At 37.0% G+C, this 19190-nt stretch overlaps 1 protein-coding gene across 10 annotated transcripts in view; it reads right to left on the bottom strand.

The window, feature by feature from the left end:
• Positions 1-19190, bottom strand: part of LOC131028162 (CSC1-like protein At3g21620) — a 280393-nt gene that overhangs the window by 201411 nt on the left and 59792 nt on the right. For 7 of the 10 annotated variants that reach the window (XM_057958389.2, XM_057958391.2, XM_057958385.2 and 4 more), the window contains exons 5-6: positions 4429-4530; positions 1530-1580 (exon numbers count right to left, since the gene is read on the bottom strand). In XM_057958389.2, the coding sequence (XP_057814372.2) occupies positions 1530-1580; positions 4429-4530 (153 nt within the window). The remainder of the gene's footprint in view (positions 1-1529; positions 1581-4428; positions 4531-19190) is intronic. The other 3 variants (XM_057958387.2, XM_057958386.2, XM_057958390.2) reach the window with 1 other exon arrangement.

Genomic DNA, 19190 nt, shown 5'->3' with positions numbered 1-19190 from the left:
ATCAGTTTTATAAGACAAATTGGATTAGCTGTTTGAAGAATCACATTAGAGTTTAAGAATGCTTATTTATGTAAGATGTCTCGATCATGGTTGACTACTCTAAGGTGATAACTGAAATAACCCCCTTAGTTTTTTCTATTTTTGAATGCAACACTAGCACCCATTAGCGTTAGCAATAGCAAAGTATACCATCTTGACCACTTGTGCAGTGGGAGGATAAGATATAACATTGGAAAGAGCACTACATTTGGCAGTATGACCAGCCACTTCCACTTATTGAGTGGGGATTACAAAGATTAACTGAAGGCTTATTTAAAGCAACACTTGGCGGTGAACCCAAGCACTTCCGCTTCTCGGCGGGTAAACAAAAACTCAACTCAACCACTTATTTAGCGGGAGTGCTAATAAAAAATGCTGGAAAGTAATGAAATAAGAAATTAGCGGTGAACCAGCCACTTCCACTCGTTCAGTGGGTAACAATATTAGTTTCAAAATCTGAAAATTAAAGAATGTTGTTTAGTACTACTAAATCAGCAAATTACAATAAGGCTAACATTGAAGCATCATGAGAAAATGCTGCTACTATGATTCAAGAAGTTAGAGAAACAAATCCAACATCAATGCTAATAAATTATGATTATAAACAAGAATTTAGAACAGCTATACCCAATCTGATATTTAACAGCTGCAAACTGATTTTTTCAACCAGCAATCCAAGAAAGCTTCAAATGACCATATCTCCCTCGATTCTTCTCCGAAATAGCTCAAATTGAAAGCAAAGACACCATAAAGGCTAGGCATCCAACCTCCATTCAATCCCAAGTTCCAACCAGCAAATATGGAGATGGAACGAATCCCAATGCAGCCCAGGCAAGATGGTACGACCAACAGCAAAAATCAATGTCCTCATCAAAAAACATGAAACCTTGGTCATAGGAGCACCCAGATCTGTGGAAAAGAATGAGCCAGTACCCACAAAAATTGGACCAAACCTCCACATAGTATGAAATTATGAATATAAATTTGAATTAGCAACTAGGGTTTTTACACTCAAAAAACAAACACCACTCACACACACATTAGAAAACACCAAATCCACTAAAATCTGAAATCTCCATTCGAATGCCCTGAAAACCTCTGGATGAAGCTGCACCACAATCGGCTAAGAGTTATCTGTCAAACTCGAAACTGGAAAAGCTAGGAGGCACACAACCTCAAAGCAAGAGTCTCTGAAAATATTTCAGCAGCACTTCATTATCAAAATAATAGCATACCCAAATGAGCCTTTCAAACTTGCTTTTATATCTTTTTCTCAAGAATCAACCCTCTTCTCCAAGTCATGTGGGATTAAAAGTTTTACTTTATTTTATTTCCCTTTTCATGTGCACCAATAAGTTAATAAAAATTATTAATAATTCCCAACTTGGAGGACCACATGAGAACATCTTTTAAAAACAACTTAAAGTCATTGAGCCTAGGCGTGGGGGTCAAAAAGCAACTTGGAATTATAAAATCATTTTAGATATTACCTTCCAAAAATGGACTCCAAGAGAACCGAATGAGCCACCCCTCAAACTGGACTGCCAGAAACAGAAACCAAGTGTTGTATTGTAATGTTAAATATAATACTTACTAAAAATAGCATACTGCTAAAAATAGTAAGTGACTCCAAACACCTTTTACACACAATCCGAGTAGCTATCAAAATTACTAAAATAGTAAATTCAAAAATTTCCTTTGACAGAAATGCATGTTATACCACTCTGATGTAATGTCCCCAATTTAGCAGTTGACCAAGTGTATGTGCATTAGCCTATCTCTACATGGTCCCGAGGGCTAACGAAGGGTTTAAGGGGATCCTGGAGTGTTTTGGCCTAGTCATTTCCAGTTTGGGCCAAAACGGAGTTGATTTACTTAGTTTCAGGCATACTTACTATTTTTAGTAAGTCAGCAAGACACAACGGAAGCTAGTTTTGGTGATTGGATTTGATACTCGTCGGCGAGAGCTTTCCGACGAGCTATCACTCGCACTATTCAGAGTCCGATTGCTAATATATTTTAATGCCTGGAGTGTCATTAAAGTAACATTTAATTTAATTGTCAAATATTAAAGTGTTACTTTAATATTTATTTTATGGGGATGTGTGCAAATCAAAGGGGCACCCAAGGGAGACATAAGTGAAAAATTTTAATATGTTTTATATTGCACATCTTTTATCCCACATTGCTCAAGTGAGTTGGGTCAACCCTTGGAGAAAGAATAAAAGGAAGCTTTTGTGGCTTCATTCAGCATGTTGAATATGAGAAGAAATTGATGTGTGAGTTGCAGATCCGTTCTTGGCATTAGAGGACGTCTATCCTCTCTTGTGACATTCTAGACGTCATTCCCTTGGGGTTTGGCCTTTGGAATCCATTGCTATCAGCTTCATTAACAGGCAGATTGGGTGCATCTCCAGCTACAGGCAGATTTGGTGTTTGCTCATACCTTCTTCACTTCTTGACCAATGCTTATGCCATTCTGAAGGGATGATTTTATGAAGATATTGGACTGATTGAAGACTAATTAATACTGTAGCAGCACTATAGCGCAGCACTATTCACGCTACTGTAGCGTGGCACTATTCACAATACTGTAGCGCGGCACTATTCACGTCACTGTAGCATGGCACTATTCATGTTACTGTAGCAGCAAGATGGGAAGTCATTGTTGGAACATAATGTCAAAAATGCTGGAGTATTTAGTGAGTTGAAAAATCTGCTATGTATTTGACTTTATTAATTCTGGAAATCATATCATATCAGCAGTAGTTCAATCTTCATGTTGCATATTATTGTAATTTCCTTCTAGTTCATGTTATGTGATTTTAAACCTATGCAAAGACTTAAAAACAAACAAACATTTCATTTCCGAAGCCATAAGAGGTTTAAACATTAAATGGAGAAATAAGGAGTTGGATGCAAACTGTTTGACTAAACTCCTATCAGCAGTTGGTTTAGTTTTTGGGCATTCTAGGGTGTCCATTACATCTGAAGCTCTCGAGAAACCCAAAAAAACCCAGAAGGCAAATTTCCGAACTCCTACAAACACCCTTCTGAAATCCACCCAGAAGATGGAAACCCTAATTAAGTCTCTGATTAGCCTATGGGTTTCCAAAATAGGCTAAAGATCCATCTAACAGTCTAGAGCTAAGAAGGGGACATTACAATAACACATAAAGTTTAAATTAAAGATTTAAACTTTGATTTATAATAGGGCATAATTGTTTGAAGATTCTATAGGTGGCTGACTACTCTTAAAGAAAATGCCAAGATAATGGTTTGATAAGGCTGACCAATATAGTGTGATCAGTTTTAGAGGACAGCAAACATGGATTAGATGTGGTCAACTAAAAGACTATGAGGGCAATCAGTTTTGAAGATGAGATGATATAGCAGTGATACATAAGATAAGAGTAGAGAATGCAGCATTTACTTGTTGCAGATATATTACTAGAAGTGCAAGGATTATATATTGATCAAAGACAGCAGTAAAGATAATTGACAAAACAAGCAATCAATATAATTAATATCTACAGGGCAGCACTGTAAATTACAATTAAAAGACAGCGATGCATTTATAATATGCAGAAAGAAGCTGTTATTAATGTTTGTGGAGCAATGATTTAATAAAAGATATAACAAGTGACCAATGCCATATAAGACAAAAATGATATGAGACAAATTCCATATTAGACAAAATGCATAGAAGACAAACGATATAAGACAAAAGTAATATGAGACAAATTCCATATAAGACAAAATGCATAGAAGACGAATTACAAAAAGCAGCGATTATGTTTTAAGGGAGAAAATAATAACAGCAATTTCATTTCAAAGGAAGTGAATGACACAAAAGAAGAATAGGACAAAAGGAGAATAAAAAAAGAATAATAAGAAGTGAATGTGCAGAAATTAATATCTTTGCTTACAAAAATATTATGAACTGTAGCAGATAATTAGGTCCAAAATAATTCTAGGAATTTCTTTCTAGCCAGGATATGATCAGGCAACTAGTTTCTGTGAACACTTGGAAGCAGAAAACTGTATCTAGACTCTAGACTAATCATTTAAATAGGTCACTCAAAAAGGTTGCTTTTAGTAGATAAAACCAGAAATACTCTATAACAAGTTTCTTGATGCATGTCTTATGGTCCCATAGATAATTTGATGTACACATAAACTATAAGAGGCAAAACTTCTATGGAGATTTCCCCTAAGAACAGTCCCTTGAGTTTCGCACATAATGCATACTGTAAATCTTCATCAAACTGCTCCCTTTAACTGCAACATTCCATAACTGCATTTTCTCTAGAAATAACACTATAAGTTCTCTTTTATTTATCATCTTCCATATGATGCATGTGTTCAGTCTTAGATAAGAATTGTCACCTGATGTGTGAGATAGTGATCACGATGGTTGACACGGAAAAAATGCTCAATGTGCTCACTGATAGATTCATCTGGATCAGCAGGCACATTTCTCACTAGAACCTGTATGAAACCAAGTAGTTTTTTTTAGCTGATTTTATATTTTTTTACTAAATTTGGAATTAAAAGAATTGTAATATATTGCCATGTCTTGATATTCCCTTTTATAATAATGAAAATTCCACTGCATCATATATCTTACAAGAATGAGATTTAATTTTATCCATTATTTTCTTGAAATCAGAAACACTACCTTCTGATGTTGAATGAAAATCTAACTGTAAGGTTGTCTTTGTTCATATACAACAAAAATGTAAGTATAATCTCTCACACTTCGTGGAAAAGATAAACAAGTAGGAAATAAAACATGGGCACATTTTTAAAGCAATATAGACATTTTCGATCTAATGATAAAAGTCAAAAGCATTGTTAAGATCATTTGACATATATTTTTCTCTATCTGTATAAACAATAGAAATGTGTATTACTTTAGTTAACATTTAGCTATCCATATCTAGAAGTGAACCAGCTGCTACTGATTTATCTTAGAAATTGCTTCATGAAATAGAAAAAACAATGTGCAAACTCCCTATGTGAGAAAAAGTACAAGAGGCAAGGGAAAACAAATCAGATATTAAATCCACGAGAAACAAAAAGTGATTCTTCTCACCATAGGTATCCAAATATGTACAAAGAATATATATATTCTTCCAAAAAAGAAGTAGATTTCCTACTTTTGAAGTAAATATATATTATACCTTCACACTAATTGAACAATTCAAACCATCACATCTAGAGAGATGGATACCAATCCTTGCTCCCTGCCATCTACTTATTTTGAGGGTCCCCCTCTTCAAAGATAGGGACTCTACTAGCTTGTGGAAGAATCCGATTGACCTACTAATGATAAAGTTTGAGGATTGAGAAGTGAAATAGCTATCTCTATCAGGCAGAATTCATCTTATGAAATCCACCCTTAGAGCTATAGTGGTCTACCTATTATCCATGCTTCCAATGGTGGTCAAAGCGGAAGACCTTCCCAAAATAAAAAAGGAGTTATTATGGAATGGTAGTGAAGAGTCAAGACCATAGTTTGCAGAATTGGACTCGATGAGTACTTGGCAAGCTCAAAATTTTTGACTCAGCACAAACTCAAAACTCAGCAACTTAAAAATATATTTAATTCTCTTAAAAATACCTTTTTTGCCAAATTCAACTGCAAAATGCTTCAAATGAGTCTAAAAAATCATGAGAAATTGTTTTATATCAGATTTGATTCTTTTTTTTTTTTATCGGTAAAAGGCCGAGGCCATAAAATTTTATTATTCATTTAAATCCTAATACAACCCGACTCACTAGGGACACCGGTAGGAAAGAGTCGGGTGGAGAAAACCTCCGATCTTGCCCCAAAAGATTCATAGTAATAAGTACAAATTGAAAAATTACATGGCTTGACTATAAGCCCATTGCAAATAGCATGTAATAATATCCACAGGTCTGTCTATGTTTAGCCCCAAGAGCATACAAAAAGAGAGGGCCGTGTTCTGAAATCTGAGAAGTTGTCCCTCAAGACTTCGCCCATCCATAGAGTAAGAATCTGACCAACCTAACGGCTATCTACTTGGATGACCTGTATGTATTCCTACACAGTAATAATCACAAGAAACCACCAACTTCCTGGAACTACAGTTACCTGTTAGCATTGAAAGAGAGAGAGCACCATTATTTCTACTACCTAAGATATCAGCAAAGCAGTTGCATGCACATATGTTAAAAAAGAGACCCAAAACAAAGCCTATGTCGGAATGAGGCTCGTGCCCTTCGTCATCAAATCATTACCCTAGTATAATTTTCGAAAGCTAAATAGCCAAAGAAGACCCAAAGCCAAACCTGCCACGATAATGCATGATGGAAAACCACAGTCTAAAATTTATGCTGAAAGAGAATTTCAGATATTAACCGAAACAGTCCATATTTAATCATATACTCCTCTACTAATCATTCAGCAAAATATAACTACAAATAATTAAATCTTGAGAAAATTTCTTTAAGTTCAGAAACTATTCGTCTAAGAAATCAGAATACAAGGCCACCACATTATCCCCAGCTAATGATACAAATTCAAGGGATACCCAAAAAACTGAAGCTGACAAAACAAAGGATAAACCAACCCTTATTCTTTTAGGCACCTGTCAGCAAAAGCCCAGTCCCCCAGCAATCTTTACCCTAGCAGAATTTTCAAAACCTAAATAACCAAAGAAGACCCAGAACCAAACCTACCACGATATTGCATGAAGCAAAAACCACAATGTAAATTTGTGCTAAAAGAGAATATCAGATATTAACCGAAACAATCCATATTTAACCATATAATCATCTATTTAGCAGTCAGCAAGATATAACTACTAATAATAAGTCTTAAACTAAGTTCTTAAAGTTTCGTAAACCATTCGTCTAAGAATCATAATAGAAGGTCACCACATCATCCCTTGCTAATGTTGCAAAAATTCAGGGGGAACCCAAAATACTGAAACTAACAAAACAAAGGATAAACCAGCCCTTATTTCTTTAGGCTCATGTCGACGAAAACACAATCCCCATGTGGGGGAAGCGGTTTTGCAAACGAGCTCGATGGGGTGGAATCCACCATAGCTTTCTGAGACCCTTTTTTCACCTGAGAGGAGGATTTATCAGTCGAGTGAGATGCCTTGATGATTACAGGAGAAAGTACTTGAAATCTTTCTATATCCATAGCAAGGAAGTCTAATGGAGGCAAAAAGCCTTCCTCAGTGATATATTCAACCCACTATTTCGTGCCCTGGGCCGGCTTCAAATGAAGCCATTTATGAAGAAATGCTATGTTTCTTGCAATGGTCGGTTTCCTTGCTTCAAAGGAGGAAATATCTTTGATGACCAAGAGCGCATTACCACATTCCTAGCCTGATTCCTCTTACCCGGCTCAGCATAATCTTTAGGGTAAGGAATCATCAGATTCTCATTAACATTATGAACTGCAAGTTCTAAACCCATCAACAGATTCTCCTTAAAAACCTCCTGACAGAGAGGAATTGCCTCATTTTTTGTTAAACCCATTACAAGTAAGATGGCAACAAAAGTAGCCGGAATTTCTGAGTTAACTCTGAACCTGAATTCATAATTCAAATGCTCCTCCCCCATAATCTCAGCAACAACCCTCAAAGAAAGATCATCAAGATCATTTAACATCCTACTCCAACGTTCCTGTTTGATCTGGCCCTTGAAGGCCATCATCCTGCTTTCATCCTTGGGAATCATAAGAATAGCAGACTCCATTTTTAAAATATCAGCTCAATAATAATGCTAAGCCGAGCCCAATCGAACTAAATAGAAGGCTGGGAAGGCTCTTGAAACTAGGTCGAATAAATGTCACACATGCCGAAGGGAAGGCAATGAAGGTGATATAATTACCGAGACAAGGAGATGAAAGGCCGCACCTCAGACGCCGCCATCTTTTATAATGATACCGTCTAAGCTTGAAGACTAATGATGGGGCAAATAAACGAGGAGCCAAAAGATACGCCGACTATTAACTACAGCATGTCCGGGAAAAAATTAACGAGGAAGGGAGATAAAAGGAATCAAGGAAGAAAACAAAACCTATAAATATTGAAAAATATATATATGAATAGACCGCACACATAAGTATATGATCATATACATAGACATTAATATACACTAATATAAACACACACACACACACACACACACACACACATATATATATATAATTCAGTGTGAGTATATATTTGCATATATAAGTATGCTCATATACATATAATCTTATGTTGTGCAACAATACTCATGTATATATTTCAATATGTATAAATAAATCTAATAATAAAAAGAATAAAAAGGGAGAGGAAGAGCCAGGTGATCAGTCAAGGAGAAAGGAGAGACACCAACTAGCCATTTGCCGACCATTAGTCCCATGGCCAAGAACAACTCAATGGGGGGTAAGGTTTAGAATCAACTTGCCATCCGCCCCCAAATTAGCAAAGGAATCTACCTTACAATTACCTTTTTTGTATATATGATTAATAGTATACCTCTCAAGGGAGCTGAGAAGGACAATTGCCCTCTTCAGATTGCTATTAAGTTTCCAATTTGGTGTAGAGCAAGATCTAATAACATTGATAATTATTGTTGAGTCCCCTTCAATTTCTAAATTCTTAATTTGAAGATCCTTGGCTATAAATAAGCCTTCGCAAAGGGCTTAAATCTCAACCATATTGTTAGTATTTATTCGAATCGGTTTGTAAATGCTAGCTATCTCTTGTCCATCCGAGTTGTGGATCACACAACCAATACCAACTACCACAGGATTGCCTCTGGAGGCGCCATCAAAATTTAGTTTAAGCCAACCTAAAGGAGGGGGAGACCAGATAACCTGGGCTCTATCAATGATATTATTAGGGGCCCCTTTTCCAAAGAAGGGGAGAATTTTAAGGCCCTGCCAATTCCTTCTAACAGATTCATCCCAACTTGAGAACTTAGGATTCTTTTGTTGTGACAATAGTAATCTACTATTAGCAATTTCCACTATTGAGGCTTAAATTTTATTGATTAAAAGGCTCTCACTTAATGCTTTATTTTTGAATATTCTCCTATTTCTTTCTTTCCAGAGTTCCCAAATGAAATTCGAGGGAGCAATGTTCCAGATAATGTTGTAGGTCCCAATGTTCTCATGCGATGGCCAGCTCTGGAGCCACTTAAGGAGATCACTATGCTTCGAAGAGAAGTAGCTCAAGTCTTTGCATAACCAATCCCAACAAGCTTGGCTGTATTGGTAGTTTAGAAGGATGTGATTAACAATTTCTCCTTCATTTTCATACAGAGGGCATCTAGAGGGGCCTTCAAATCCTAATTTAGTGAACCAATCGGCTGTTAAAATTCTATTTTGAAGGGCTGCCCAGGTAAAAGAGCCTGCTTTGGGAAGTCCTACTTTATTCCAGCAAAATTTGATCGGGAGATTGGTTTTAGGTAAGGAAAGTTTATCTTGCAACATTTTATAACCCTCTTTCACACTATAAGAGCCATTTTTAGACCCTGCCCATATAAGTTTGTCTCTACCATGATGAAAGGAAATCCCCCTATCCTTTAACTGTCTAGTTAATACTTCAATATCTTGATCCAGGAGCCCAAGATTAGTCAATTGCTTCCAATCCCATCCTAATACCGGATCACCACTGGGGAAAATGACATAGTCCTTAACATAGTGATCCCATACATCCTTTTACCAATTTATGACCTATTCATTAATACCTAGGGTGTTGAGAGCTGGATAACCGCCCCAAGAGTCCTCCTAGAAAAGGGCATTTTCCCCATTAGCAATGTCCCAAGAGAGTTTATCCATGATGATGTCTCTACAACCTAGCAAGAAATTCCAAATCCTAGAGCCTTTCGGAGGGGAGGCAGTCCTAAAAATGCAACATGGGTCATTATTGACCAAATATTTGGACTGTATAATTTTTACCCATTTAAGATTAGGTTCGTTAATCAAGGCCAACTTTTTCCTATCCATAGTGCCATTCCAAAAAAAGTTTCTCAGTTTCTTGGTAAGTTTATCTTTGATGCCTTTAGGAAGTTGTAAGTAGGACATTTGGTAGATAGGTATAGTAGATAGAACAGATTTAATCATAGTAAGCTTACCAGCAGAAGATAATGTAATGTCCCCTTCTCAGGCATGATGTTTCAGTTGACCGATGGCCTATTTCGGAGACCCGTAGGCTACTCAATGGGTGAAATTAGGGTTTCCAGTTTTGGAGGTTGTTGTTGCTCGTGAATTAGAGTTTGGATCGCGGATTCTTTCTGGGTTTTCAGAGAGCTTCGCAGTGGTATGTCCGGCTTTGCGTTCCAAGCACTTTTTGGAATTTACTATTTTTAGTAAATTATATTTCTGGCAGTGGTCCTGATTATTTCGGCACATTTGGTTCCGTTCTTCAGCTGGTTCAGTTGGCTTCGTCACTTTTGGCTTTGGGATGTTTTTGGAGAGATAAGTGCATTTCATTTAAATAATGTTATGTTTTAATGTTATATTTTAAAGTTGACCCCTTGGCCTAGCTTCATCACTTCAAGTTGTTTTAAAAGGTGGTCTTCAAGGGTGGACGCATCATAGAAGGGATTTAATATTTCCTAAGGTCTAAAATCTTGCTTATGAAAAGGGGTACCAACTTTATGAAGAGAAGTGAAGGTTAATTAAAGCTTTTAAAAGTGGCGCCATCTCTTGGAGGAAAATTCAAATGTGAAATTAGGGCGCACTTTCTAGAAGCCTCTTGAGATTCCTTGTTAAGCTTATAAATGGAGGCCTCTTCCCTTCATTTGGGCATCTTATGTCTATTATAATGTTACTCTGCCGGAATGGTATTGGGGTTGCTTTGAGGAATGAATGCCTCCTAGCCTTGGCATTGCTTCTTGCTTGAAAGATAGCAACTAGTGGTGATTTAGTGTAGTTGTGAGAGTTTGTAGTGAGGATTGCATTGTAGCTTGAGTTGTGCTGGAAGTTCAGTTATTTGCATTTCATTTCATTTTCGGGAGTCGCGGTTAGCAGGGCAAATTTGTAGTTTCACTCATATATTTCAAAATAAAAATATATTCATTCTGGGTATTGCATATTTCCTCTTGTTTTGGCTGGGCGCTCCTTTGTGCAAAATTTGCAGATTCTTATATGAAGTGTTTTATTTTATAGAGAAGAATCGCCATTCTTGCCTGGCATCACTGCTGGGAATTGCCTTGGGGTTCGTGTTAAATAATCTGTTGGGTTAATGTCTGATTTCTTGGTATTGGTTTGGTCACCTCTTTCATAGGAAGCCATTGCTTTTGGTTCTGGGTCATTCGGACTAGTATTGAGAGAGTAATGAGCATTTTAGTGATTCCATGGTGTTGCTGATTAAGCATTTCAAGTGCAGGTTTGTCATAAATTAGAATATTAAGATTGATCCTTGAGAAGAATTTCTTGGACTTATCATTTTTGTTAAGCCCGGGAGAGTCTTCTATATTGTTGCAGCATTGTATAGTCTTAATCATATGATCTTGGCAAGCATTCACTATCAAATTGTAAGCTGAACAGTACTACTGGCAGCATTTCTTCTCTTTTTCATTTCACGCTTGTTATTTACATTTAATTCCATTTCTAAGTTCTTAGCATCTCCGCCATATGGTAGCTCCACTCCCACCCTGGGTTTGAAAGCACATGCTTGGTGTCGAGTTTTCCTTTCAGCAGTTGTAATTGTAAAGATCCTCTGACCATATGTTAGTCCATATTGGGCACATTCTTGGTTAGAGTTGCTTTCAGCATGCACTAAGATCCTCTGACTATATGTTAGTCCATTTTGGGCACATTCTTGGTTAGAGTCACTTTCAGAATGCTTTAAGACCCTCTGACCATATGCTCACGCCTTGCCCAACCTGGGATCCTGGTGTACATTCTTGGTTAGAGTTGTATTCTGCATCGTTTTGGTTTAAGCGCTAACCCTAACGGATGTGTGTTGCATTACTTTTTGTAATTGAAAACTTGAAAAAATTGGTCTAGGATATTACATTTGGTAGATAGGTATAGTAGATAGAACAAATTTAATCATAGTAAGCTTAACAGCAAAAGATAACCATTTGTTTTTCCAACTATCCATCTTCTGCTCCATTTTGTTCTGAATATTATCCCAAACATTTTTGGTCCTATGCCCTTTATCTAGAGGCATACCAAGGTATTTAGAGGGCAGCACTCCCTTATTAAAGCCCAGTATATTGCTAATGGCTAGTTCAACTCTCAGATTGGTATTAAAGAAGAATATTTCTGATTTAACTTTGTTAACCAATTACCCAGAGGCCTACGCATAGTTTTCAAGGATAACTGATAGGGAGATTGAATGAGTAGTTACTCAACAAGCCTAAATTGGTTTAATTTGTCAAGTGGACCCAACGATATGCTTTTGCTTTTGTGTCAATTAGTGTTTGGCAACATCAAACTTCAACACCCACACCTCTTCTCAAACAACCACCCTATTGTGCGTTATACAACTTTGTTCTAGCTTGCTTCCTCAAGGATACTCAAATCCTCCACCATAGGTCCACACCCCAAAATGATGTCTTTACTGTCACTATTGATTTAATTAGGCCCATTAGGTGTATTTCAACTGTCCTTCAAGAGTTTGGGAGGTTCTAACATCAATGAGGCAACCGGGTTCACTTTTTAGTAAAACAGGGCTAAAAGGCTACTAGCCCATGGAGGCCTAATTGGGTGGATTTTACTTGCATAGGGCAACGATGGCTAAACCAACCATGGAACCTGATTTGGAAGGCGTCTACAAGGTCCAAACTCAAAGATTTTTGAGGTCTTAGCTCTTGAGAAGGTGGTTTAATGACTGTCCACAATTTTAGGCAAGAAATGAGGGTTTTGAGAGGGTTTTACTCATGTAACAAAGGAACTCACTCTTACACCACAAACCAAGCTTCTAAATTCTTGTAGAATCTCTGCCCCATCATTTAGAACAATACTCCAACTCTGCCCTGCATGACATTTCATCAAACACTTGCTATGCAACAATAAAATGACTGTTAAATGCACTGTCACTATCAAAATCACTGTTTTTACTGCACTTTGAAGGGTTAGAACAACATGGTAACCTTCACCAAGGTATGAAATAACCTCAAAACACTTTGTCAACACCTGCCACAAGATTCCAAGGCATGAACATGTTCACAAAGCAAGTTTAGATCCAAAAGTCCTTAAATTCCCCGAAACTAGGTACTTTCTGCAATCCAAAACTTGACTCAATTTCAAGGTAAAATAAACACTGTTTGGAGCTCCAAATACATCCAAAACTCCAAGGAGACTAGGGCAGACCTCTACCTTAAGTTTGTTCACTCAATTGACCTCTGAGCACAAACTTATTTGAGTCTTTTTCAAATTTACTAGCCAAGTCCATCTCCAACTTGCCTAGCATGAACTCAAAAACACTCCCTTTGCACAACCATGGCCAAAAGATGAATTATTTACACTGTACATGAGCAATACAACTTGTCTAAGTCCATCTATGGGAGCCCAAACCTGGATTTAGACAAGTTGATGCATTTTGGAGGCCAAAACCCTTGACAGGGCAGCCAAATAGCAAAAATGAAACAATTTTACAAAACCAACTTCCAAATGCACAACCTACAAAGAAATTACATAAAGTGCATTGAATATACACCAAGATCACTGCCCAAAAGGTACAGTATAGAAATGATAAGCTACAGTACGGACTGCTGTAAAAATGAAGCCCAAAACATGAGAAAAATCAGAAAATTGCTGCCCTTTTGATTAATTATGATAGAAAATACAAAAGCCAACCCTATACCAAGAAGAGGGAGGAATATATATAGCATTTGAAAGTGGTTATCAAGTCCTGTACGGACATAAAGCATTTCTTTGTCTTCTTTTTACAAAAAGTGTCCAAAATGACAACTTTTACAAGCAAAAATGACAACTTTTGTTGCTCCAAGTGACAATTTGAGCAACCTAACTCAACCAACCTTCCAAAATCACCTAGGAATGACTAAAAACACTTTCTAAACATGTTTAAATGCTTTCTAAAGCATGGCTAATCCTATAAGGTGATTTTCCACTTTTTAGCCTTATTTGGCCTAGAAGCACAAAATTGACAATTCAAGCCCTAAGAAGCAAAAATTGATCTCTCAAGTACAAAATGAGATCAAACACTTATGAAATGTCTAAACACAACCTATGACAACATTTCAAAACTAACAAGACACTTATGCATGAAAAATACCAAAAAAATGGGGAGTGAAGCATGACTAGGTGCTCCTACACCATACTCCCCCAAAGACAAAGAAGTCATATGACTCCTTGAGGCAGCAAAGAAGAAAGAATTCTGGACTTAGAGAACTCAGATTCATGTACCCAAGTGGCTTCTGAAAGTGGTTTATCTTTCCACTTGATGAGATGCTCCATGTACACTTGATGGCGAGTCCTCTTGTAAACTCTTGAGTCCAACACCTTTTCAGCTTGAGGAATGGATGGAGGAGGCAAAGCCAGGTCTGAAAGTGACCTGTGAACATCTGAAACTCTATCATCCTCCTTAGGAAGCTAACCTTTGAATGCCACCAAATCAGAAACATTGAAAATAGGAGACAAAGAAAGATCAATAGGCAAATCAATTTTATATGCAAGGACCTATCTGCCTCATTTGGAGCTTGCTGGGAACTCCCTTTTGCAATCTAGACTTGTTCAAATGTACCATCACAAAGTCCCCAACTGAAAATTGAACATATCTCTTTGATGCATCCACTCTAGCTTTCAATTTTTGTGAGGTATCTTGAAGAGTCTTTCTCACTTGCTCATGAACTTCCTTCATTGATTGAGCCATGTCATCTGCTGTACCACTCTTTTGTTGCATGTTACCAAGATCCCTTAACTCCATGACACCCCTTGGGTGCATCCCATAAACAATTTGAAAGGGACTCTTACCAGTTGACCTGTTAACACTATCATTGTATGCAAATTATACCTGATGGATGAGCTGATCCCAACTTTCGCCATATTCCTTTGTCAAACACCTTAAGAGGTTGCCAAGAGTCCTATTGACCACCTCAATTTGGCCATCAGTCTGTGGGTGATAAGCTGAACCAAAAGAAAGATTAGTACCCAATCTTTTCCACAATGTCTTCCAAAAATGGCCAAGAAACTTAACATCTCTATCAGAAACAATGCTAGAAGGTAAACCATGGATTCTAATCACTTCCTTGAAAAACAAATAGGCTGTATGACTAGTATCATGTGTAGTCTTGCAAGGAATAAAGTGTGCCATTTTACTAAATCTATCCACAATCACAAAAATGCTATCAAAACCAACATGAGTCTTAGGTGATCCTACCACAAAATCCATGCTAACACATTCCCAAGGCCTTGTAGGAATTGGAAGAGGCTGATAAAGACCAGCATTAGAAGTATTACCTTTTGCTTTCTAACAAACCATACATTGCTCCACATACCTTCTGACATCTCGCTGCATTTTAGGCCAAAAATCGAAACGTTGCACCAACTCCAATGTCTTGTTGAGACCAAAATGGCCACTCAAACACCCATTGTGCTTTTCTTGAATCAGATTCTCCCTCATTGAGCTTTTAGGAACACATAGCTGCCCACCTTTAAACAGCAAACCATTTTGCAAAGTATAATCAGCATATTCACTATGAAAAGAATTATCAAATGCTTGGGCAAACCTTATAGATGGCTGCAAAACCTTCATCATTGGGATACATTCCCTTGAAGCATTCTATGCCTCTGAACTTGTACTTCCTGCACTGTTAGAAGCCTTCTACTCAAAGCATCTACTAATTTATTGCATTGCCTTTCTTGTGCTTAAGAGTAAAAGTGTATGATTGTAAGTACTCAACCCATTTAACATGCCTATGATTTAACTTATCTTGTGAATTCAAGAAACTCAAAGCCTGATTATCTGTATAAACAACAAACTCCTTTGGAGGCAAATAATGTCTCCACTTTCTAAGTGATTGAACTAAAGCATAGAGTTCCAAATCATAGGAAGAGTACTTCTTTTTAGCATCATTCAACTTTTCACTAAAGAAAGCTACAGGTCTATTATCCTGACTCAACACTGCACCTACTGCAATATTACTAGCATCACATTCAATAGTAAATAACTTGTCAAAACTAGGAAGTATAAGCACTGGTTGAGAAGAAACCTTGGTTTTCAAAAGTTCAAACCCCTTATTTGCTGCATCTGTCCACTGAAACTTTACCTTAGCTCCACCTTTTATAGTATCAAGCATTGGTGCACAAATTTCACTAAACCCTCTGATGAACTTCCTGTAGAACTGTGCTAAACCATGAAAACTTCGGACATCATTTGCTGATTTGGGTGTAGGCCAATTTGTGATGGCTTCCACCTTGGTTTTATCCATTTTCAAATCTCCACCTAAGATCACAAAGCCAAGATAAACCAATTCCTGTTTCATAAAATCACACTTTTCCAAATTGATTGTCATCTGTTCATCATACAATTTGTTCAAAACAATTCGAAGATGTTGCAAATGCTCTTCTTGAGTTTTACTGAAAATTAGAATGTCATCTAAGTACACCACTACAAATTTACCAATGAAATCATGCAACACTTCATTCATGAGTCTCATGTATGTACTTGGGGCATTAGAAAGACCAAATGGCATAACTAGCCACTCATAAAGACCCTCATTTGTTTTGAAGGCTGTTTTCCATTCATCACCTTCTTTTATCCTAATCTGGTGATAACCACTCTTGAAGTCAATTTTTGTGAAATACTTGGCACCTCCCAAACAATCCATCAAATCCTCGATCCTTGGAATAGGAAATCTATACCTGATAGTGATTCTATTTATGGCTCTTGAATCTGTGCCTAATCTCCATGTACCTCCTTTCTTAGGTGCTAAAACGGCAGATACTGCACAAGGACTTATACTTTTTCTTATCAGATTTTGATCTAGGAGTTCTTGCACTTGTCTTGCAACTTCTTTGTTTTGTTAAGGTGTCATCTTATAGGCTGCTTTGTTTGGTAAAGAGGCTCCTGGTATGAAGTCTATCTGATGGCTAATGGCTCTAGGAGGTGGTAAGGTGGCAAGTGTTCCATCCCTTATAATTTCTTTAAAGTTTTCAAGTATTTGCTGCACTTCTTGTGGTATTTCAACCTTCTTCTCCTTCGTTTCTTCCTTAGGTGTCACTGTGAGTGCAAATCCCACTCCTTTACCCTCTTCAAGTGTGTTAATAAACTCTTTCTCATTCACTATCAAAATATTTTGTTTCTTTGAACTGCTGCCCTCTTTCTCTTCATTTATAGACTAAATTTTGTATGTAATACCATCCTTTTGAAATGAGTAGTTCTTTTCACCATTGTGTATGGCTTTCCTGTCAAATTGCCAAGGTCTACCAAGAAGTAGATGGCAAGCATCCATTGGAAGAATATCATATAAGATCTTCTCTTGATACCCTCCTATGGTGAATTTTACCCATGTTTGTTCATTGACAAGAACATGTTGCTCCCTATTCAACCATGTGACTCTATAGGGATGTGTGTGAGGGATTCTTTCTAGTTTGAGTTTACTCACTGCTTCTTCTGAAACTATGTTATCTATGGATCCTGAATCAATGACCACCTTGCATACCTTTCCCATGATCTTGCACTTAATTCTAAACAATGACCTTCTTTGAATAGGTTCCTCCTTGATTGGCTCCTTTATCAAGACTCTTCTCATCATCAAACTCTCACCATCTTCTGATGTTAAGCTCACTTCATGAGCTTTGCTGCTTGCTGCATTTTCTTTCACATAATTCACTTTCCTATCACCTCCTTGTGATAAAGTGGGTTTCTCTGGACATCTGTGTTGGTTGAAAATTTTGTACACTTGAGGGAATATACAAAATTGTGGTGTCAACCATGGCACATGAGTAAAAACTCTTCTAATTAAGGGAAGGCTCCCCCGATCTAACTACAACTTTGAAAATAAAATAGGATGGGACAGCAATCTTTCTTCTTTTTTCAAGAAAGACAATATCCTTTTCTCTTCACAGAAAAGGATAGCGATTGAATATGAACAACAGTAACCACTTTCAAGTGAAATAAGAGAAAGGAAATGAAGTTTCCTAAAAAAGAAAGGAAATGAAGTTTCCTAAAAGCGCAAAGACTTCCGTCACTTCCTTCAGGACGGGACAGCAATGTCAAGCTCAAAGACTTGATTATGTGAAGTCCTATCTACCCTTTGCTATACTAAATTTTACAACGAATAAAAGACAACAGCTCAAAGACTGGAATAATCTATTCTTTCAACACAAAGACAAGAACTAATGCAAGCTCAAAGACTTGTTGTTATTTCTTATCAAACAATAATTTTTCCTCAAGAATAGACGCAAGCTCAAAGACTTGCTGCTCCTTCTAGAGATTTTCTTATTTTAATTAATTTTCCCTACTTGCAGCTCAAAGACTTCAAATCAGATTAGACTAAGCTCCTTTAGAAACACTTTGCATGGAAGAAATAAAAAGATTCAAACTCAAACATGTAGCTCAAAGACTCAAAACTTGAGTAATCCTTCTTTATTATTCTCCAAAAACTTTCAATTCACATACATAAGCTCAAAGACTTCTTGCTGTAAATTTGGCAGAGTTTTTGCTTGCTTTCCAAAAAGATAAAAATTACAATAGACCCCTCAAGTATTTATAGAAGAGGAGCCTTGAGAAAAAAGTGGGAGGATCCTAACTAACTTGAGAGATTCTCTCAACCACCAAGACTCATTCAATAACTAACTGAGACTTCAATAACTAACTAAGACTTATTCCAACTACAATCCTAATCAGACACAACTTGTAGTTGCCTTACATGTAATTACAAAAGTGCAAGTAATGTATAACTTGTTTTTTACAAAAAATACTTTTACATGTAACTGGTCAAAACTAAATTACAACTAAAGATTACAAAAGAGGGAAAATTCAACTAAGTGTCGAAAAACACTTAAGTTGGATTTTGTGAAGACACAAATCCTCGAAATTTCTGGATGCTCATTTGTAGTTCCTCGGGATTCGGTTCATGGGTGTTCTTGGCAACAACCATGGTCTTCACAATAGTGTCGTGACAGCGGAGGAGCGCAGAATTGTTTTTATCCAGGATAGACTGGATTTCATGCAAAAAGACTTGGTGTTTCA

Source organism: Cryptomeria japonica, chromosome 5 (genome assembly GCF_030272615.1).
Source record: "Cryptomeria japonica chromosome 5, Sugi_1.0, whole genome shotgun sequence".
Lineage (NCBI taxonomy): Eukaryota > Viridiplantae > Streptophyta > Pinopsida > Cupressales > Cupressaceae > Cryptomeria > Cryptomeria japonica.
The sequence above is the reverse complement of the archived record's forward strand: the minus strand, read 5'-3'. Positions and strand labels throughout refer to the sequence as shown.